Source organism: Podarcis melisellensis (genome assembly GCF_964234715.1).
Source record: "Podarcis melisellensis genome assembly, chromosome: 16".
Taxonomy (NCBI): Eukaryota; Metazoa; Chordata; class Lepidosauria; order Squamata; family Lacertidae; genus Podarcis; species Podarcis melisellensis.
Window position 1 is genome coordinate 8,933,852 of NC_138533.1, and position 23,383 is coordinate 8,957,234.

Sequence of the window (23,383 nt, forward strand, 5' to 3'; positions counted from 1 at the left end):
AAATGTGCACCTTATTTTGGTATGTTTTAATTTTAATTTAACCGTATCTTTTTTGCTGTTTCTGATATGTTCTTGAATTATGTGTTTTTGATCAAGATAAACATGTGTGTGTGTGTGTGTGTGTGTATGAGCAAAATAAGGACAGACTTTACTCATGTGCTCAAGACATCAATTCTATAAAACATATTTTGCTGCACTGTGCTAAATACAAGCAAGCCAGGGCTGAACTGATATTACCCTTGCTGGTACCTTTCCCATGAAAATCAGAGGCTCACTATGTCAGGTTCCTATTGGAAGACCGGACAAACACTAGAACATTAACAGTGGTGAAGTTTTTATCGTGGTTGCAAGAACCAACGATCCCTATCTTTAAGTCAGAAAAAAATGCTTGTTTAACCTGGAGGTAGGCTGTCTGAATTGTGCATTGCTTTGTAACAATTTGTTGGGTCTCTGGACCGTAATAAAGATTGATGATGAACAAAATATAAAATAAGTAGGTGTATGAACAGCAGAGGAGCCTTGCTGGATCAGACCAGAGGTAGAATGCTCCTGCAGATTGAGGTTCCATTCCTATCACAGCTATTAACGTAAGGGAAGCTGAGGTGGGCCTAACCAAAAGCGCCATCTAGTCCCAGAATCCCACTTCCCACAGCGACTGAAGCCCACAGGGCCTAAGAGGTGCAGCCCTCTCTTGCCTGTTGCTTCCCCCGAATGTTACTCAGAGGTCTGATGCCCCTGTCCATGCAGATTCTACTTAACATAAGGTTACCAGATTTTTTTCAATGAATCCGGGGACACTTTTCAACTTCAATGGATTTTGAATGGGGACTGATTTGTAAATCCGGGGACTGTCCCTGGGAAATGGGGACGTCTGGTAACCTTAGTCCAACCACATCAGGAAAGCCACTGTTTCCCCCAGCCCTGTGGCAGAATGAATTTATTTATACATAAATTACAGTGCAGAAGGAAAGGAGGGAGGGCCGATCCACAAGAAACAGAGGGTGCTGAACCCAGAGATCTTGCGGGGAGGGAGTCCATGAGCAGAGAGGGGTAGAATGTGGGGACGATCCGCTGCTGATCCGTGGCTGTTTCACGAGCGTAAAGGTATACCTTCCCCAGTCCAGCGTTTCTCCAGTCAGATCCCAGATCTGATTCCAGGTGTGTGTACATGGGGTTGGGGGGGGGCAGAGGGGGCTAGTGGGTCTTGCTCGGTGTAGCGACCGGGTAGCGCAGCATCATATGCTCAGCCACTTTGAAAGGCAGCTTCTCGCTGGAGTAGTAGCACACCACCTCGGGGACGCTGTCAAAGAGGCCGCCGGACTGGTCGAGAGTGTACTTGTGATCCTTGGTCTGGGCCACGATGATGTGGACGCATCCTTGGCTGGTCCTGGACGTGGAGGGGGACAAAATTGGGTGTGCGTGAACGGGATGCTTGCATTCCCCGCTCCCCTCTCCATCCTTCCTGCTGGGTGCAAAGGCACCTGTGGCTTAGTCCCCCTCCAAGTTGAAACTCCCAGCCCACTTGATTTATTCACATTATTTGTGCTTTAAAAGGAAACATGCCGATTGTCGGAAAGACTGAAAATGAGAGTCATACCTTGGTTCTCAAACATAATCCGTTCCGGAAGTCTGTTTGACTTCTGAAACGTTCGCAAACCAAGGCACGGCTTCTGATTGGCTGCAGGAGCTTCCTGCACTCTAACAGAAGCCACGTCAGACGTTTGTCTTCCAAAAAACATTCATAAACCGGAACACTTACTTCCGGGATTTTTGGCGTTTGGGAGCCAAAACGTACAAGTACCAAGGTGTTCGAGAACCAAGGTACGACTGTACAGTGGTACCTCGGGTTAAGTACTTAATTCGTTCCAGAGGTCCGTTCTTAACCTGAAACTGTTCTTAACCTGAAGCACCACTTTAGCTTATGGGGCCTCCCACTGCTGCTATACAATTTCTGTTCTCATCCTGAAGCAAAGTTCTTAACCTGAAGCACTATTTCTGGGTTAGCGGAGTCTGTAACCTGAAGCGTATGTAACCTGAAGTGTATGTAACCTGAGGTACCACTGTATATGTAAGCTGAGTCCCATCAATGGAAGAGGCGAGATATATATACCGTATTTATGCAAATCTAATGCGTCAACAAATCTAATGCGCACCTCAGTTTTTAAAACCCTGAGACCCCAAAAAATTATTCACTACGTCAGCGGTGCTTTTCAAGCTTGTAATCGAATATAACGCGCACCTGAATATTCACAATGTAATTTAACCAAAAAAGGTGCACATTACATTTGAATAAATATGGTGTGTGTGTGTGTGTGTGTATTCCTCTCCTGCACCTGGGATTTGATGTCACCCTGCCTCGTGTGGATGGTTGTGTAGGTCGTTTGGGAATACAGTGGTGCCCCGCAAGACAAACGTCTTGCAAGACGGAAAACCCGCTAGACAAAAGGGTTTTCCGTTTTGGAGGCGCTTCACAAAACGAATTTCCCTATGGGGTTGCTTCGCAAGATGAAAAAATCTTGCAAGTCCCCGCACTTTTTTTCCGCTCCCCCCCTTTTCCTAAGCCGCTAAGCCGCTTAACAGCTGATCCTCTGATAAGCCGCTTAACAGCTGATCGCTAGAAGCCGCTAGACAGCTGTAGCGCTAATCCGCTAAGCTGTCAATGGGCTTGCTTCGCAAGACGAAAAGACCGCTAGACAAAGAGAATCGCGGAACGGATTCTTTTCATCTTGCGAGGCACCACTGTATTATTGACTTCTTACAATAAAAGGGTTTTTTTAAAAAAAAAAATTCTTATGTGTGCCAATATGGACCCCTTTTCTTTTGAAGGAACAAACCAAGCCAATAAAAAAGTAGCTGCATTTATTTATATCCCGCCCTCCCCAGCCGAAGCCGGGCTCAGAGTGGCTCTTGGACTCCAGCTCCCATCAGCTCCCAGCCGACACGGCCAAAGGTCAGAGATGATGGGAATTAGGGTCCAGCAGGATCCCCAACCAGCATTAAGCAAAGTAGGGAAAAAATGGGAAAGAGGCCTTTTCCTTTTAGGGAACGGAGTCAGGAAATGCAAAGGGGTCAGGACCCCCAGGAGACCCGGTGCCAGGTGGTCCCTTCTAGGTCCCTGGCCTGCTTCTCGGTGCCTTAGCCCTCCCCTGCCACAACCCAGCACTTCTCCCTCACCCTCTCTTTTCAAATCCCCTTCCCTTCCCAGCTCCGATTGTTTCCAATCCAGGGGCTCAGCATCCTGAGGAAGGAAGTGTGGGCCGCACCCGGCCAGCGATCCTCCGCTGAGGAGCCAGTGCTGGAAAGGGAGGCGGCAGAGCTACACAAGCAAGGTCAGAGAGGCGAAAGGATTCCGGGAATCTGGGTGGGCAGGGTAGAGAACGAGGCAGGGATGGCTGAATGGATCTCCTTTTCCTCCTTGGTCCTGCAGCCACCTTGCTCCCATTTCAGGTTCTCCTCTCTCAATTTTCTTGCAAAATGCAAGGCAGAGCGCGGCTACGGCTATTTGGACAGGTGGTGGTGCGTTAACTAAAGTAGAGGCGGCCATCGATTCGGGTTCGGGACGCCTGCCCTGCATGCAGAAGGTCACAGGTTAGATCCCCGGCGTCTCCATGTAGGACTGGGAATGCCCCTCCATTTTTAAACCCTGCAGAGCTACTGCCAGTCAGTGTAGACAACACTGAGCTTGCTAGACCAAAGGGATGAGGCAGGTTCCTAAGTCCCTCTTTAAACCAACCCTTTGTTCAGAAGCATGAGGACTAGAACCTTATTATATTCAAAGGAAGGGCTATAGCTCAGTGGTAGAGCATCTGCCTTGCATGCAGAAGGTCCCAGGTTCGATTCCTGGCATCCCCCAAGGAGGCAGAGAGGAATGCTGCCGGCCTGGGCCGACAACACTGACCCAATGGCTTGGCAAGGGAGATCTGGGAGTGAGTTGACTTCAGATCAGAGTCTGCTTTGCCCCCATCCAGCCCTCCTGCCTCGGAGAACAGGCACTCACTTGAGGGCGATGGAGTACTTGCTGGTCGCTGTCTCGCTGGTGCGGACCAGGTAGCCGGCCTCTCGGCACGGCTGCAGCCGGCTCTCCGCCTCGGTTCGAGTGATGGCGCCATGAAACCAGCTGCAGGGAAAGGAGAGAGTCAGCTTCAGCAATGCTTCTGAATAACAGTTGATGGAAACCTCAGGAGGGGAGAGACCGAGAGCTCGTGGGCTATTGTCAGCTCAGTTGGTAGAGCAGGCGACTCCTAATCGCAGGGCTGTGGGTTCGAGTCTCACACTGGGCAAAAGATTCCTGCATTGCAGGAGGTTGGTTCCCAAACTCAATCCGTTCTGGACGTGCCGACTGTCGGAGAGACGGAAAATGGTACAGTCGTACCTTGGTTCTCAAACGTAATCTGTTCCGGAAGTCCGATCGACTTCCAAAACGTTCGCAAACCGAGGCACTGCGGCTGATTGGCCCCCCAAACAATGCTGACATTGGCTCCCAAAAAACGTTCGCAAACCACTTCCGGTTTTGCGGCGTTCGGGAGCTGATTTGTTCGGGAGCCAAGACGTACCAGGTGTTTCTTGTGGCCCCTTCCAATTCTCTGAATCTATGATCTGCTCATGAAAGATCAGAATGCTGGACTAGACAGGCCTCTGGCCTGATCCAGCAGGGCTTTCCTTACCATAGAGCAGTGGTTCCCAGTTAGCAAAGCACTACAGACCCAATTTTTCAAAAGCCAAGCCATGGGCCCCCTACTTCTGAAAATATCTCACCCCCCGCGCCTCTCAGCAGCCTGAGCAAAGCCAAGCTGCCCCTCCTACTCACAAGGAGACCCTTCCCAGAGCCCAAAGGGGATCTCCTCTACAGGCTGCTGGCTCAAGCCCTGCTGCCTGCCCAGGTGGACCACTGGCCTGATGCTGTTTTGCATTCTCATCTTCCAACAGCCCCAGCCAGCATGGCTCAGCGGTCAGGGATGATGGGAGTTCTAGTTCAAGGGCACCCAGCGGGCACCAGGTTCCCCATTCAGGCGCTTGAAAGCAGTCGGTGCTCACTGGAATAATGCCTGGTGCTGGGATGTCCATTAAGTTTATGGAAGTTATTCACCCACACCAGGCATCCCCAAACCCAGCCCTCCAGCTGTTTTGGGACTACAATTCCCATCATCCCTAGCTAACAGGACCAGTGGTCAGGAATGATGGGAACTGTAGTCCCCAAACAGCTGGAGGGCCGAGTTTGGGAATGCCTGATCCACACATATATTTGCATTAGTTTTTTGGGTCTTAAAATAAACAAGAAGGAAAGGGGAGGAGGAACCTGCTTCTTATTAAATTTCTATGTCTAGTCGCCTGGACAAATTTCTTAACTCGCCATAAGTGATCAGGCAATGTCGGGACTGCGTTCCAGGGTACCCCAGGTATCCTGCTTTTAAACATGGAGGCTTCGCTTTCAGTGGAAAGCCGTCGATAACCCTATCTATCATGGATTTTCCCAAAACTGCCCCTCCCCAACCTTGCTCTTTTTAAAGCGCTACTTATCCTAAGTCGCCATAGCAACATCCCATGGCAATTAACTTCGCAGGTTCATTATGCTTTCTCATGAAAAGCTTTCCCCTTCTCCGTCCTTGAAAGCTGCCTGCCAATCAGCCTATTCATGAGATGGACCTGTGCCTCTGTGTTTGGAGAAAAAAAGAAGAACAAAACCCTCCCCAATTCATTTTGCTCTCTGCCTGGGGTTCATCAGGTTATAAAACACTAAGGTGGCTTTTATTGCAGGCTGGGTTTAAAAATAAAAATACCCCCAAAACAGTGGAGTTAAAGCACTGACTGTGTGTCTTCCCTCACCCCATTCAGTTGCATCCTTTTCACACTGCAGGTAGGAGCTCACATGGATTAACTAGAGATTCTTAAGAGTTGGAAAAGGACCCTAGTCATCTAGTCCAGCTCTCCGGTCAAGACAGGAATCTTGCAACTTGCAGCATTCCAAATGGATTCTGCCTAAATCAGGGGTGGAGAACCTTCAGCACATGGCAAGGAAATTGAATACTGCTTCCAGCTTGGAATACAAATGGTCCCATGAGATCAGAGCAAGCCTCTAGTCCACAGTGAGGAATAGCACAGCACTCAGCTGCTTACTAGCTGAGCTGTTCAGATCCTATGATAAATGGGCAAGCTTTGCTCCAGATCTTATACATGTTCCATAACCACCAGCAAACTCTGTCAATGTACCTCCTGGTTCTACCCTGAGGGACAGAAACTTACTTTTGTTTTGTTTTTTCAAATAAACCAGGGAGATTTTCAGGGCTCTGAATTTAGGCGATGCATTCCAAGGAGGGGCATAGGAGACCCCCCCAAATCTCAACATTTCAAAAGGTTGGTAGAAGCAGGGAGGATAAGACCACGCCATGTGTATTCTACACAATAAAAGCAGGACTTTTAAAATAAAGCATGCCTGTTCGGTACATAATTCCTGAATTTATTCTGCTTCCTCAGTTGGAAAGAACTTGGAACACATTTGATGGGAAGGTGGAAGGGAAGGCAAGGAAAATATCCACAGACAGACAGACTTGGTGAAATTCGCAAGGAATCTTGTGCCACTTAATGAGGACCAGCAACTTGCCTTCTTCTGTTTGTTTGTTTTTAAACAAATGAATGCTGGGGGGTGTTGAACTACATCCCAGACTATTGGATTGTAAGAGGCCTGCAGAGGTACAGAATATACACAGCTATAGTGCCAACAACGGTCCGTATAGTTAAAGCCATGGTTTTCCCACTAGTGATGTATGGAAGTGAGAGCTGGACCGTAAAGAAGGCTGATCGCCGAAGAATTGATGCTTTTGAATTATGGTGCTGGAGGAGACTCTTGAGAGTCCCATGGACTGCAAGAAGATCAAACCTATCCATTCTTAAGGAAATCAGCCCTGAGTGCTCACTGGAAGGACAGATCCTGAAGCTGAGGCTCCAAGACTTTGGCCACCTCATGAGAAGAGAAGACTACCTGGAAAAGACCCTGATGTTGGGAAAGATGGAGGGCACAAGGAGAAGGGGACGACAGAGGACGAGATGGTGGGACAGTGTTCTCGAAGCTACGAACATAAGTTTGACCAAACTGTGGGAAGCAGTGGAAGACAGGAGTGCCTGGCATGCTCTGGTCCAGGGGGTCACGAAGAGTCGGACACGACTAAACAACAAGAACATGGTGCTGAGGCTATCTTTGGCTGCTGGATACTTACGGCTGTTTCTCCAAGGCAAGAGAAGGATCCACACGGTCCCCATCTGGGTCTGGCTCTGCCACTGCCATGGGCTTCACCATCTTGGAGGGCCAGCTCCGCTGGCGGCGATGCTGCTGTTGCCGCGGCTGTGCTGGAGCCTCATCCTTGGACGCTGGGGGTCTCTCTGGCCCGTCAAACTGCACTGGAAGGAAAGGGGAAGAGTCTTCACGGACGCGCCACACATCCACCAATGGGAGTCCAGCGCTGCCAGTGACTTGCAAGTTATTATTAATTGCACCTGTAGTCAATCTGTGGATCATCTGGTGTCATAATTATGGCCGGAGACTGATGGGTACGTGCCAAAGTCAGCCCTCTGGAGTAGGCTTACGGAATTTATTCATCTACGCATAGATTTTCGTGAGTTAGGTAAAGGGTAAAGGGACCCCTGACCATTAGGTCCAGTCGTGGCCGACTCTGGGGTTGCGGCGCTCATCTCGCTTTATTGGCCAAGGGAGCTGGCGTACAGCTTCCAGGTCATGTGGCCAGCATGACTAAGCCACTTCTGGCGAACCAGAGCAGCGCATGGAAACACCGTTTACCTCCCCGCCAGAGCGGTACCTATTTATCTACTTTCACTTTGACGTGCTTTCGAACTGCTAGGTTGGCAGGAGCAGGGACCGAGCAACAGGAGCTCACCCCATCGCGGGGATTCAAACCACCAACCTTCTAAACAGCAAGTCCTAGGCTCTGTGGTTTAACCCACAGCACCACTCACGTCCCCTTACGTGAGTTATTTGGATCTTAAACAGAACAGAAGAAGAGCAGCTTCTGGTTAAACTTCTCTGCCTGGTCACCTGGACGAATTTCTGAGCTCACCATAGGTGACCAGGCAAATAAACCTGAGACAACGCACCCCACGCCCAACCCTATTTTCCGCATGCGCACAGACTCTACTGTCTCTTACCTGAGAGAGCTTTCACGATCTGATCTTTCTTCCACTCCCAGGGCTGTTCGTACTCAGCTGGCGGCCGCTCGTCATTCTCCGGGAGCCGGGCCTCGGGCTTGGGCCCTGCTTCCGCCGGTTCGTAGGGGGTGTCATAGAGCTGCGGCGGTTTGGCCCCTTGGCGCTTAATAGTTGTAGTTGTAGCAGCAGCAGCAGCAGCAGCAGCAGCAGCAGCAGCAGCAGCAGCAGCAGCAGCAGGGGGGTCTCCTTTGCCCTCCACCGGCTCATCCAACAGCAAGATGGCTTTGACAAGAGGGTCTTTAGAACCCCGCCTGCGGATTTCTGGGAGGCAAACGGGGTGGAAAGGTCAGGGTTTCTCTGCACCCATCACCGTTTGTGTAAAAGGTACCCATTGATTTTTCTCTGGGTACCACATTTGTGTGTGTGTGTGCATGCACACTCTATGCTTAGCATAGAGATCAGAAGGCTGGTGGTTCAAATCCCCACGACAGGGGTGAGCTCCCGTTGCTCTGTCCCAGCTCCTGCCAGCCTAGCGGTTCGAAAGCACACCAGTAGAAGTAGATAAATAGGTACCAATGTGGTGGGAAGGTAAACAGCGTTTCCGTGCGCTCTGGCTTCCGTCACGGTGTCCCGTTGCACCAGAAGCGGTTTAGTCATGCTGGCCACATGACCCGGAAAGCTGTCTGCGGACAAACACTGGCTTCCTCGGCCTGAAAGCGAGTGAGCGCCACAACCCCATAGTCACCTTTCACTGGACTTACTGTATTTTTTGCTCCGTAAGATGCACTTTTTTCCTCCTAAAAAGTAAGGGGAAATGTCTGTGCATCTTATGGAGCGAATGTGTGGTCCCTGGAGCCAAATCACCGGTGTGCGGCATGCTCCTGGGCTGCTCTTTGAGGGTGGGGAGCAGCAAACTGCCACCTCTCAGTGCCTGCTAATTCAACTGCAAAGGCTTGATTGCCTAACTAGATTCTGAGCTCCATCTGAAGTTTAAAAATAAAATTTTTGGGGATTTCTTCAAGTAGCAGTTTTGCGGAAATAGTCATAAATACATGCAAAACATCTCCACAAACCAGCAATAGTGAGTTCAGCTAAAACCGAGCAGGCATCTGGCTCAGTAACCGTTTAAACTGCACAGCTATAAACGGACATCCTGTGTGTTTGTGTGTGGACCATGTTCCTAGCAGCTAATCTTTATTGCTGAAAAGAGGCACTGATATTCCACTCCAAATCTATCATTCATTATACACATTCTTACAAGTACAGACCACCTATACCAAACCAAAAACATTGTGTTCTCTTGGTATTGAATGGAAGCTATTTCTCTGCCCTCTTTTCATCTTCTGCTTTTTGCTCAATCACTCCATTTCCCACTCTTTGAATCTTCCTTTCAAAACAACCATGCCTGTTTTGAGAAAACTTCAGAGATTTAGGAACTGGAGCGCAATCATTTGATCTCTTTGCTGTTCCTCTATGCTCCAAGCATTTCTCACTTGCACAGCCCTGGTTTCTCTCCCTGGCTATTACCATTCTTGATTAATAACAGTAAAATGCTTTGCTGTTTTAAATAGTTTAGTACAACATTTGAGTCAGAATTCCCCCCCCCCCTTGTTTTCCTGCTCTAAAAACTAGGTGCGTCTTATGGAGCGAAGAATACGGTAGTCGTCCAGGGGTCCTTTGCCTTTATTATGCATATGAGTGAGTGAAAAAGAGCAATTTCTCTGTGTGTATGTACCCCATTCAATCTAAAGGGTCCTTTGCTGCTAGTCAAAGTAGACAAAAGTTTTTTTGTTGTTGTTTTTAATAAATTTTACAGCAGAGATGCACTTAGTTCCAGGACTGCATGGTGAACAAGCTAGCAACCCTGTTAGGTTTCTCTTATGCCTAATTCCTCAACATGAAATGGGTTGTGCTGCAGCGAACAGCTAGAACAATGCCTCGTGGGTTCTCATTCCATGATACTTTCCACTCGATTCTGATTTTTCCTAGAACAAACATTGCTTCCGTTTTGTGACCTGTCCGCTTATGCACTCTAGTACAGTATTCTAGTCAAGATTTTTTAATTCCTTGCTTCCGATTCATCTGGTTTTCGCCTCAGAACTCAAAACATGGGTGAGGCAAAGTTGAGTTAGAGTCTGACTCAGTATGGGGCAACTTCCCAAAATCTAGGAAGGGACCCCAAGGGTCATCTAGTCCAACCCCCTGCAATGCAGAAATCTTTTGCCCAGCGTGGGGCTTGAACCCACCAGCCTGAGATTAAAAGTCAAGTGAGACAAGCTTCCCACGTTCCTATTTAAACCAACCCTTTATAGGTTTTCTACCTGGACACTGCGGTCCAGCGCCAAGGGCCTTCTGGCGGTTCCCCCATTGCGAGAAGCCAAGTTACAGGGAACCAGGCAGAGGGCCTTCTCGGTAGTGGCACCTGCCCTATGGAACGCCCTCCCACCAGATGTCAAAGAGAACAACTACCACCAGACTTTTAGAAGACATCTGAAGGCAGCCCTGTTTAGGGAGGCTTTTAATGTTTGATGTATTTTGGTATTTTAATATTTTTTTGGAAGCCGCCCAGAGTGGCTGGGGAAGCCTGCCAGATGGGCAGGGTATAAATAATAAATTATTATTATTATAAACGTATTTTTTATTAAAGATTTCCTGGTTTACAAAAGTATGAGCAATGTCTCTTTTTTTCAAGTTACATTTTCTACAGATCAGTTTCGTTCGTTGAGACACTGGTGCAGGGCTCGGCATGGTTTATCATGCCTGGGCCGGTTCACTCCTGCGGAGATCGCTTCGTGGGCCGGATCACGTCTGCGCAGACGCAATTTTCGGCGTCTGAGTCTGCGCAGATGCAATTTCCGGCGCCGCAGAAGTGAGTCCCTGCTTCGTGCTGCACCACTTTAGCACAGCGCGTTGGGACTCACTGAGAAGCGGCTCAGTTTGGGGGCAACTCGTGGGCCGTTTAAACGACCCCCGAGGGCTGCTTGGGATCCACGGGCCGCAAGGTGCTGACCTCTGCATTAGTGTTACATTAGGAAGAAAAGGGGGAAAGAGATGGAGGGGGTCATGGTGAGTGGGTTGGGGTCGGGTGGTGATGTTTCTATTTTACTTAATGTATGTGTGGGGTTTTGTGTCAGCGTCGCTTGTGTGCTTTGCTATTCGCTTGTGATCCTTTGGTGGTAAGAGAGATTGGGGTTGGCTTCAGGTGTGGTTGTCTGTTTGTGACCGGCTGTGGTGAACTTTGTTTTCGTGTGTGAGTGGAGCCCAGTTTTCTGAACCACGAAGGGCGGGGTATAAATTAAAAAATATTATTATTATTATTATTGAATGAGGTTAGCCATATTGTATGCTGTTGGTGGGTTCTTATTGTCATCTTGTTGGGCTGTGTATGTGATATAGGGGAGCCATAGGCGTCTTCTTCCATTTGTCCCCGTGTCAGTTTAAAGTTTATTGGTTAGTTTTCCTAAGGAGGCTGTTTCCCATACTATTTGGTCCCATTGGTCCATGCTGACAGGTCTCTCCAGTGTCTGGCTATGATGTTAAAATCAACCCTTTATGTGAAGCCATGAGGACTAGAAATTCCCTTTATTTCCAGGGAAAGAGCCATTGTCCGGTGGGAGAGCATCTGCATTGCACGGTCCCGGGTTCAAATCCTGGGAGCATCTCCAGGGAGGGCTGGGAGAGAGAGAGAGAGACAGACTCTCTGCCCGAAATCCTGGACAGATGCTGCCAGTCAGTGCATGCAACACTGAGCAAGGTAGACCCAGATTTCAGACTCGGTGCAAATCAGCTTCCTCTGTTCTTGACATAAAGGATTGGACTGTCTTCTACCCGGCAATGGGTCAAAACCGGGAGAGGCGAATGTAGGATCTGGGAAACCCTCGCACTCGAAACCAGCGCCCATATCCTGCGCACGGACGCCACCTCCACCAACAATGCCCCACATCGCCTCCGGCTTCCGGCGCTACCATTTCCTGTTATTCTGTGTCAGCTCCGGGTGGGAACGCCACGGGCCTGAGAGCCCAGGGCAGGCATCCGGTGGTTGCTAGGCAACCGGCCACGTTTGAGGCCTGTTTGTTTTTACAAAAAGGCAGGGGTCCGTCAGGGCAGGGCCTGGGGTGGGTCAGAGGTCCAGGGCCCCAGGCGGCAGAATGAGGACCCTCAGGTGCTAGCTGACTAGAGCAAGTTGGAAATAAGACCCTGAATTACAGACTTGACGCAGTAATTTGCACCACTTTAAATTGTCATGGCTTTCCCCAAAGGATCCTGGGAAATGTAGCTTGCGATGGGCGCTGAGAGTTGTGAAGAAATCCTTCTCCCCGCTCACTGCGCAGAGCTAACATTCTCAGCGTGCTTTTAACATACCCTCCAACATTTCTCTGATGAAAATAGGGATGTCCTATTCTATTATTATTATTATTTTATTATTTATACCCCGTCCACTCGGGATGGCTTCCAACGTATATAAAAACATAATAAAACCTTTATAAACTTCCAATCCCAGAGCTACCATTCTCAGCGTGCTTTTAACATACCCTCCAACATTTCTCTGATGAAAATAGGGGTGTCCTAATCTATTATTATTATTATTATTTTATTATTTATACCCCGTCTACTCCGGATGGCTTCCAACGTATATAAAAACATAATAAAACCTTTATAAACTTCCAATCCCAGAGCTACCATTCTCAGCGTGCTTTTAACATACCCTCCAACATTTCTCTGATGAAAATAGGGATGTCCTATTCTATTATTATTATTATTTTATTATGTATACCCCGTCCACTCGGGATAGCTTCCAACGTATATAAAAACATAATAAAACCTTTATAAACTTCCAATCCCAGAGCTAACATTCTCAGCGTGCTTTTAACATACCTTCCAACATTTCGCTGATGAAAATAGGGGTGTCCTAATCTATTATTATTATTATTATTATTATTATTATTATTATTATTATTATTATTATTATTTTATTTATACCCCGTCTACTCAGGATGGCTTCCAATGTATATAAAAACATAATAAAACCTGTATAAGCTTCCAATCCCAGAGCTACCATTCTCAGCGTGCTTTTAACATACCCTCCAACATTTCTCTGATGAAAATAAGGATGTCCTATTCAGTAATAATAATAATAATAATAATAATAATAATAATAATTTTATTATTTATACCCCGTCCATCTGACTGGGTTGCCCCAGCCACTCGGGGTGGCTTCCAACGTATATAAAAACATAATAAAACCTTTATAAATTTCCCCATACAGGGCTGCCTTCAGTTTTCTTCTAACGGTTATATAGTTCCTTATCTCCTTGGCTCGGGGGGGCGGGGAGGCGTTGCATAACTCCATACCCTCCAGCATTTCTTTGATGAAAATAGGGATGTCCTAAGGAAAAGCAGGACATTCCGGGATCAAATCTGAAACTGGAACGACTTCTCTAAATCCAGGATTGTCCCTGGAAAATAGGGGCACTTGGAGGATCATTCTGAGAGAAGTAAATGACTTTTCTCAGGATTGTCTCCAACATTTCACCAGTGAGAATAGACACGTCCCCTCCAACATTTCTCTGATGAAAATAGGGACGTCCTAAAGAAAAGAGGGATATTCTGGGATCAAATCAGAAACCGGGACGGCTTCTATAAACCCAGGACTGTCCCTGGAAAATAGGGACACTTGGAGAGTCTGCTTTAACAAGCAACCCTTCTTCCTTTGGGAATTGTAGTTCTTGGTTAGACGACCCCCTCTTCCCCTCAACAGAGCTACAATTCCCAGAGTTTGTAGGGCCAAAGGTCCCAGTATTTACTGGGTGGAAGCCATGATCTTTAAACGCATGGTGCAGATGCGCTCAAAAAGCCCCGTAATATTCCATCGCTCTCTCTGCCCTTGCAAAGCGACCTTGCAAAAAAAGATGACCTGAGATAAAAGTTAGCTACTGTAAAACAAGCATGCTGCTTTTCATTTGAGAAAGCAAATTTTTGGCACAGCTGGGAGACAGGGCACAAATCTGGTGGCGGCTGAGGGGCAGGGGAGGGGGGTCTAACGGGAAAAAGAAATCTGGGTCAGGAAACCAGCTCTCTCCTTTCCTGCCTCTCTGCTGGAAGAGATAAGGTTGTGGGGGAGTTGTTTTGTTTTGTTTTAATTTTGGTGGGAAGAGAAAAGGAGCAGCTGGGGTGCGAGTGACCCCCAGCAGGGTGGGTCAAGGGGTCCCAACCTCACACTGACAATGTGGGAAATAGGAGATCGGTGGGGCTTCAGGCCTCTTGAAATCTGAATTTAATAACACGAGACCATGCCCACATTGGCTGCTTCTAGGTGCTGCAGTCTGGGAGTGGGGGAGATTTTTCAGACCTAGGGCCACATTCCCTTCTGGGTGACCTCCTGGGGGCCGCATGGGAGTGGTGGGTGGGGCCTGGGGCAAAAGTGGGTGGAGCAAAAGGTTTAAATTTTGTACAGTAGACTAGCTTCTATACACACCCCCAGGGCCGGATTTAGGTTTGATGAGCCCCTGAGCTACTGAAGGTAATGGGGCCCTTTATATGTCCAGCTGTCCTTTGTCAGCAACAACTTGTCGCTGTTTTTTGTGTTAAATATATGCTATATGGTAATTTATGGACCTAATAGGTATCTAAAGCCATTTGCACATAACAAAATATGTATTTTATCAAAGTAATTGATATAGAAATGAGCAAACCAGTGATATTTTAGGGGAAAGGGTAGCAGGCGGGGCCCATCACTTACATCATAGGAGCCTACACAACACAAAACACTGTTGCTGTCTGTAGGTTTTATCTTATTTGTTTTTTATCTTATATTTTGGAAATGTACATCCAGTTTTTTTCCCTTTAAATTTTTTTGGAGGCCCCCAAGAGAGAGGGGCCCTAAGCTATAGCTTGTTTAGCTTATACATACATCTGGCACTGCACACCCCTGTAATTCAATCATGGATAAACCATTGCCCCAGCCATTGTGAATGGAACTGCTTTTTCTGCACAGCCAGAGCTTAGCTTGTGGGACTCCCTGCCACAAGATCTGGTAACTGACCAGGCACTTGAATGATGTGAAGTCGGGAAGCAGGAAGTGGTAGAGTGTTTAATTCTGACTCAGTGGCCTTATGGGATGTGCGGGAGATCTTTAGATCATTGGTAGGAAAACTGAAAACTGGTAGGAAAATTGAAGCTGAGGCTCCAATACTTTGGCCACCTCATGAGAAGAGAAGGCTCCCTGGAAAAGACCCTGATGTTGGGAAAGATTGACGGCACTAGGAGAAGGGGAGGAGAGAGAACGAGATGGTTGGACAGTGTTCTCGAAGCTGCCAACGTGAGTTTGACCAAACTGCGGGAGGCAGTGGAAGACAGGAGTGCCTGGCGTGCTCTGGTCCAGGGGATCACGAAGAGTCAGACACGACTAAACGACTAAACAACAACAACAACACAGGAAAACTGATAGTCAAGGATGATGGCTGCCAGGGTCCCAGCCGCCTCTAGAGGGCCATGAATGCTCCACCTTTGTTTTAGGGTGCAGCCTCTGTCCTCACAGGGAAACTATGAAGGCCAACTTGGTCCTAGCCAAGAACCTGTATGAACCCTAAAGAAAATGTCCCAGAATTCTTGACAACAACAAGGTTCTCATGACAAACTAGCAAGGATTCCGCAGCAAACGTCGTGGCAAGAACTTTCCTCCAGCGAGACACCTCAAAAAACCTTGCATTTGACTGATCAGTCAGTCATGAGTGAGGTGGCGGCGTTGGCATTTAAACAACTGGGCTGGCAAACCAAGGCCTGCCAGGTTTCTTTGCCTCCACCCCTCAGGGTGTCGAGAAAGGAAACGTTAAAAAGATGACCTTTCTTTGGAACAATTAACGGCGGCTCCAGTTTTCCAAACTGCTAAGCTGTCTCACGCTCCGTTCGATGTCGCCAAGAGGGCACGGACGGACAGACGGACTCCAGAAAGGGACATGGGCAGGTGATGCCAACTCTCCCCTTGTCTCGGGATTTTGAGGCTGGCGTGGCCGCCTAATGCCCCCCCCCCCCGGCAGACGCGCCCGGACACTTACCGGTGATCATCTGCTGGGCATCGTATGGCTCCATATAGCCGTCATTTTCCCCAAGCCTCTCGGCGTCTCGCTGACCCTTGGTGCGCTTGGCATCGTACGGGTCGGCGTAATCTTCCAGGATAATAACCTTGACGGCAAAGGGAAGGGGTGCAAAGGCAACATTAAGCAATCAGGTGAGGCTTATTTTACAGAACTGTTGAGCTGGAAGGGACCCAAAGGCTCATCTAGTCCAACCCCCTGAAATGCGTATTTGTGTGCGGCTCCTCTCATGTGGCCAACATCCCACTCCAGGCCCTGTCTGCACATTACGTTTAAAGCACTATGATAGTATTTTAAACAGCCATGGCTCTCCCCCCCCGCCAAGAATCCTGGGAACTGTAGTTTGTTCAGGGTGCTGAAAATTGTTTGGAGACTCCTGCCCTTGTATTTCCTTCCCAGAACTACAATTCCCGGAGTGGTTTAGCCATCCATTCCTCTTCCCAGGAAACTCTCCTAAGGCCACACCTTCTCAGCCATACTCCCTCCCCAAGCCACACCCCCTGGTCTGGGAAAAGGTTGCCCTCTTTTAAAGGACGGCACTATTTTGGTGGTTTCCATGTTTTTCATTTACGTGTCTTATTGTAAAGCACCCTGTCGTGCAAATGGCAGTCTATAAATCACCTAAATTACAAATAAAGCAATAGATAGTGGGGCCTGCAACAAAATGTTGTGGTATGGAGTGTGCTTGTTCTGGGTTCCTGCCAGTCAGCCAGCCATGCCCCCTTCCAGGTGCTCCATTCCATTCCTCCTCATGTTTTCAGGTCTTCTGTGGCCACTGAGCATGCTCAGTCCTCATTCAGCAGTTTCTGCCTCTTCCCCACCCTCTTTTTCTAAAGATTATTCTTTCCTTCTGCAAAGCTCGAGACCCACCTCCAGGTAAACCTGCTGCCACCGTCCTGCTGTGTGTGGCTGGTGCTGTTTTGGCCATGTAATGACTGGCACGCTCCCCCAAACTTTGTAAACAGAAGGACCAATGACAATAGTACCCCCCATAAATGACAGGAGCACCTCAGAATTTAAGTAACAACAATGATTTTTACATAAAGTAGAAGTTCTGGGGAGGTTGCTTATAAATTCTATACACTGATGGTGCTGTGCAAACAAAGAACGGAGCTATTTATATTTCTGTATACGGGATTAAAAACCGCAGGAGTTTCTCCTTTCGTATAAAGTGCTGTTCGGACGTCCTTCAAAACGGAACCCCAGAAAGCAGATTAATTACTTTAGGCTTTTCGTTTTGCTTTTAAGGAGCCCTTTTATAATTTCCCACCATGTTCTATCTGCAGTCGACAGCCTGAGCCCATCCCTGAACTAAGGACGCCCTTCTCTTCAGACATCGGGCGGCTCAAAGAGCCACCCACTCTCTTCCTCGCCTCTTATTCTCACTCTGCATAACAAGAACCATGGTGGTTTTGAGTCCAGCTATATTAAGCGTAGCATCAAGGGTCTCACAAATCAAGCAATTGCTTATATCTTTCCTTTTTTAAAAAATGTGATTAATTAGCTGGTGCAGGGAGTGGAAGAGAGGCAAAGGAATTGGAAGCACATCCACGGCAGATGAAAGATGCTAGGGCGAGGGGTGCCCGCGAGGTTAATTGGGTAGCAAAACCAAAAGTGGCATTAAGTGGTGTCAAGTTGGTATAGGCAGAGAGTCCTTAGAAGGTCGTCTTCTTTTGGCAACTGAGAAAGGGCACGGAAAACGAATGCGGCCTACCCATTAGAAGCCTGCCCAATGGGCACACGCTGGCATCACCATGGAAAGGGTATCGGAATGAGCAGGATCCTTACCGTCTCCTGTTTAGCCTTCTCTGACTCAGGAGCTGCAACCAGGGTGGGACTCGGGGAGCTCCCAGGGTAGTTCTTTCCGTTTTTCTCGTGAGCATCCACTTTGATGAGCCGGTTGATGTAGGTCCCGCAGCCGGCGTTGCCTTTGGGCGCCCCCCGTGCCGCTTCGTCCGCGGGGGCCCCATCCACCCGTGAATTCTTGCGCATCTTCCCCGCGGCGGCTTGCAGCAGGCCCTGGAGGTTGTCCCGCGAAAGCCGGCCGCTTCCGCCATCTTTCCCTGGCAGAAGCAGGGTCCGCTGGCTGCCCAGCTCAGTAGCAGAGTTTTTCCGGTTCTTCCCGGGCAGAGAAGCCGCCGTGCCCGCTTCGGGAGGACCTAGGCTCTTGCGTGAGGCACTGCACAGCTTCCCAAGGTTGGCGGCACTGCCCGGCTTGGCTCTCTCCGAAACCGTTTTCAGGCTGGACGGAAACTCTTTGAACCACTTGGCAGCCATGGGGGGGGGGCAGAGGGCACCAGATAGCAGCAGGGGTCAAGGAGAAGCTAAGTTTGGGGTACCGCTGGGGAAAGGACGGAGGCCTGCGCCAAGGCTGGCACAGGCGGTCTCGGGAGCCTGAGATGGAGGCCTCAAACCGGCCACGCGCCCCCTGACAACCCAGCCACGTAACTCGGAGAAGGGCAGCCAGAGGCGAGGGGTGGCCCAGCGCCCAAAGAATAGGAAAGGCATTCCCTGGGCAAAGGAGGTGAGGAGCTGGCCAAGATTAGGGCCAATACCTGGTCACCTTGTCCCGCCCAATTCCTCTTTCTCCCAAGGAATTAAAAGCCACCACTTCCAACTGAATAGTAAAGGAGTTTAAAAGGAAGCAGAGCTGGCCAGAGGGAAGCATCAATTTGGGTGGATCGGTAAAACAGTTACACCTACGGAAATATAAAACTCATCCAACAATATGAGCAACTGGGAGAGCGCATTGAGGTGGAGGACCCCCGGACTCCCCTTTTAATGCCTCATTTGCCCAGCTCTGTAGCACCCCCCAAAAGTGGGTAGACAACTTTTCTCTCTCTCTGCCAACAAGGAGGTGAGCTGGGAGTCAGAGTAGTAAAAAATTTATATCTCCTAAACAAGTTATATCTCCTAAACGCTTTGCAGCAGACAGAAGGGGTCTTAAATTTTCATTTTTGGAAAGGAAGAAAGACATAGACTTTTCCTAATAAGAGGCAGGGGAGAAAAATCTTTTGTGGGAGATCCAGCTAGCAGGCAGAAGTGGGGCTTCTTGGTCCTGGGGGTGGGAGGGGGCCAGAAAACAAGAGGCGGGTGCTTCTCAAGGCTATTAGGGGCATGGAAAGGGGTCTTTCCAAGAAGGGGATCCTTTTACACAGCGGGAAGGGGGCGGCAAAGGATCACCCCTCCCTCTGCTTCACCCAGCCCTGGGGTGAGGTCGCCCCATGGCGCCCTCGGGCTCCGCTGTTTGGTTTTGCTTTTACCTGCTTTTGCTCGACGGGACCCCCGGCCGCTGCTTTTCCACGCCGTCCCAAGGCGCCTCTCCCGCCGCTGCTGCCGGACAGGGAAGGCGAGAGGGCGGCTGGCTCTGGCAAGAAGCCTCCCCGCCCAGATCCGGAGGGGGCGGCCTGGAGAGCCGCGAGGGGTCCGGCCTCTGGGCGCGGAAGAGAGAGGCGAGGAGCGGAGCCCGGGCGCGCAACTTGCGCGTTTTCACGGGGCTTGTGCACCAGCTTTTCTTAAGGTTTAAGGAGCGACAGGATATTATTATTATTATTTAGTAAACATGCACTTTACAAAAAAAAGGTTGCGTGGTGAATTATAAACATTACGTCTCCATCCTCCCCTTCTATAGATTGTCTCCAACTCAAAGTAAACCCCTTGAAATTAATGGATCGAGTTAGTCATGCCCATCAGTTTCTTTTCTTATTATTTTCATTTATATACATTTATATTATTTTGCCAGATTTTAACATTTCCGATTTCGACTCCCTTCCCCCTCCTCCTGCGGTTCCTTACATCCCCTCCCATCTTTTCCTGCATGCTCCAAATTATCTTAATTTATTCTTTTATTCGTCTATTCTGATATAGATCGCATTCATATATATATATGTGTGTATATATATATACACACACACACTGCAGGTTTTCGCAATAATCCTGCCAATGTCTTAAACCGTTTACAATTTGCTTGTACAGTAAATACACAATAACCCACTTCCATTCCTTTATAAAGAGTTTGTTTGTTATCTTTATTTGTTATTCTTCCAGTAAGATTTGCCGTTTCTGCATACTCCATTGATTTCTGTAGCCAATCTTTCGTCGAGAATGCCCATCAGTTCCAAGGGGTTTACTCTAAGTAGTTGTAACACTGGAGGCAGGTTCTTTCTGTCCATCCACCCATGAATATTCTCATCCATCACTTCATGTGTTCTTCCATACAGATATATTCCATCCATCCACATATATATTTCATGACGCTCATATATATCTACACTTTCTTCCTTTCGTCTGTCTAAATGCAACATGTCTGCCTCTCCATCATCCCCGTTTGACTTTCTGTCTATTCACCTGGTCCAGTCATGTTTATACAAGTCTGTCTATACATCCATGTCCCCCCATGTCCATATCTATCGGTCATCCATATATGTATCTGTTTGTCTCTCTTTCCATCCATGTCTGTGTCCGCACATCCCTCCATTTCCAGGTCTGCCTCTAGCCGTCCATGTCGAAATTGGTCTAACCGTCCGTCCATGCCCATTGATCGAGGTACAAGACCAATTCGTCCATCCATCCAGCGACTGACAGATTCGTACCTGCCCATCCACCCACATACAAATCTGCCTCTCCAGTCTTCCATTTCCATCCATTCAGATGCATGTGTCTGTTTATCCATATAATAATAGTCATTTTATTATTTGTACCCCACTCATCTGACTGGGTTGCTCCAGCCACTCCAATGTATGGTGTGTGTGTGTGGATTGACTGATTTGTACATGTGTCCACCCATCCACGTACAGATCTGTCTGTCCATCCATTTCCCGGTTCTTAGTCCAACACACTTGAACCAGTAAACCACAAAAGGCTCCCAATATATTGTGTTTGTTTGTTGTTACTTACGTATTTGCTTAAGCTGGAAATTTTCATTTTTTGACACTGTAGTTTTGCTTGTTTACCTTACGACAGCACGGTTATTGGACCCGTCTTACATGCTATCAAAAGTTTTGCATATTGCCATTCCCACCCCCACCCCTAATTTTTTAATACTTTGTTCCCTGCTCTGGGATTGAAAGGATTCCATGAAGAGCAAGCTATAAATATTGTTTTCTTTTTAAATCCCTGTCTATACCAGCCTGTTAATCTCTGTAAAAACGCATCCATCTCTAGCCATTGATAATCACCATAGTAAAGGGACCAGCATATTAATTTCTTTCCTAAGCGGTTCATGTTTTAAAATATGCATATTTATTCAAAGCATTGTACATATTCATTCTTCCTGGCCGTCGCCACAGACTGTAATGCAGAAAGATAAGAAGGAGGGAGCTTTTACAAATGAGCCCAGACTGGGGACTCCAAAAGTGCTATTTAAAAACAAAATGTTGCCATCCGCTGCATACATTTAAAGCACACGTGATGCACATTTAAAGGACATGACTCGCCCCTACAGAATCCCGGGAACTGTAGTTTGTAAAGGGTGCTGGGAATGGTAGCTGTTAGGATTTTTTGTGGGAACTCATGCTCATTAAATGCACGTTGAATGCACTTTATACAGAACTTGCTCGCGAGTAAACAAGAGGGACAGGGTGGGTCTGTATGGGTGAAATCTGACATAACATGTTTTCTTGTTATAAATTCCACCGTGCTGCTGAATTCTGGATCCTGTCTTGGAAAGCCACGATCCTATGCATGGGTTTATTTGGGAAGCCCAATTGGGTTTCGGCACAGCGACAATCTCAGGAGCAAATCCCACTGCCACGCATGAGGCTTACTCCCGAGTAAAAGCATGCACCGACCTGGGACAGGCAACCATCATCTGAGGCCCTTCTTTGTGTGCCTCCTGTGTGAGAGGTCCAGAGTGGCAACATGAGAACAGGACCTTTTCTGCAGTGGCTCCCTATATGTGCATTGTTGTCTCCAATGGGGTTCACTTGGCACCTTCAATACATGTCTTTAGGCACCAGGCAAAAACTTTCCTCTTCTCCCAGGCCTTGGGCTGCATAAACAATCTATGACCTTTTAAACTCTGTGTGTGAGGATTATTGTTTTCATTTGTTACTATGGGATGTATTTTTGTGTTTTTATATTGTAAAGTGCTCTGTGACCCTTGATTGAGGTATAGAAATAATAATAATAATAATCCTTTGAGCAGGGCTGGGTTTAGGTTTGATGAGGCCCTTTATATGTCCAGCTGTTCTTGGTCAACAAGAAATTGTCACTGTTTTTTGTGTTGAATGTATGCTATATGGTAATTTATGGACCTAATAAGTATCTACACAACGCAAAACACTGTTGCTGTAAGTAGGTTTTACTTTGTTTGTTTTTTTATCTTATAGTTTAGAAATGTACATCCAGTTTTTCCCCCTTTAATTTTTTTGGGGGCTCCCAAGAGAGAGGGGCCCTAAACCAAAGTCTGTTTTGGGGGGGCCTAATCTGGATCTGCCCCCTTTGGAAGTTTATTTCCTGGTGTAAAAACAAAACAAAAAACAACCCTCAACAACTTCAATCCTAAAAAAGGTCAAAAACTTTGGTTGTCCCTTTGACCGGCCCCCACAGCCCTTCACTTCATCAAGTCTGGCCCTCTTTGAAAAAAGTTTGGACGCCACTGTAAACTATAGCTTGTTTAGTTTATACGTAAATCCGGCACTGCCTTTGAGTTTAAAAGGCCTGCTCTGGAATTGGGCTCTGCATATTTTACAAGCCAAGCCATTTGTGCACAGCCTTCGCTCGTTTGCTTTGCTTGGCTAATTAGAATCGAAGAATTGCAGAGTTGAAAGGGACCCCCAAGGGTCATCCAGTCCAACCCCCTTGCGAAAGAGGAATCTTTTACTCAACATGGGATTTAAGCGTCTCATGCTTTCCCGGCTGGGTGATCCCAGATCTGCCTCGCGAAATTATTTCACTGGGTCCACGGCGCGTTTGCAAAAACCTCCATTGAAGAGTTTTTAAAAGCGCAAAAAAATATATATAAAAAAAATCTAAAATTGCCCTGGCGAGCGGGGAGGGACTTCTTCCTTTTTCCTTTTTGCAAGCACGTCTCTCATTTGCAAAGTAGCTCTTCCTGCACGAGAAACTCCGGCGCGGAGAAACATTCCCGCCTCTGCAAAATCAAAACCGTCGCACCGCAATCCATTACAGCTGCA

General features: G+C 47.9%; 2 protein-coding genes across 4 annotated transcripts in view; one reads left to right on the forward strand and one right to left on the reverse strand.

The window, feature by feature from the left end:
- Positions 1 to 904: 904 nt before the first annotated feature.
- On the reverse strand, positions 905 to 19,133 carry SHE (Src homology 2 domain containing E). Its single transcript, XM_081891696.1, has 6 exons — positions 18,036 to 19,133; positions 16,209 to 16,335; positions 8,155 to 8,475; positions 7,212 to 7,392; positions 3,998 to 4,117; positions 905 to 1,387 (listed from the first exon to the last, which is right to left on the reverse strand). The coding sequence occupies exons 1-6, from the start codon at positions 18,522 to 18,524 to the stop codon at positions 1,195 to 1,197; spliced, it is 1,431 nt and encodes a 476-aa protein (XP_081747822.1). The 5' UTR covers positions 18,525 to 19,133; the 3' UTR covers positions 905 to 1,194.
- Positions 19,134 to 21,754: 2,621 nt separating this feature from the next.
- Positions 21,755 to 23,383, forward strand: part of TDRD10 (tudor domain containing 10) — a 30,612-nt gene continuing 28,983 nt past the window's right edge. The window contains exon 1 of one of the 3 annotated variants that reach the window (XM_081891851.1): positions 21,755 to 21,826. In XM_081891851.1, the coding sequence (XP_081747977.1) occupies positions 21,770 to 21,826 (57 nt within the window). In that variant the 5' untranslated portion in view covers positions 21,755 to 21,769. Of the gene's footprint in view, positions 21,827 to 22,332; positions 22,357 to 22,480; positions 22,538 to 23,383 lie in introns of those variants that run through there. The other 2 variants (XR_014163487.1, XR_014163488.1) reach the window with 2 other exon arrangements.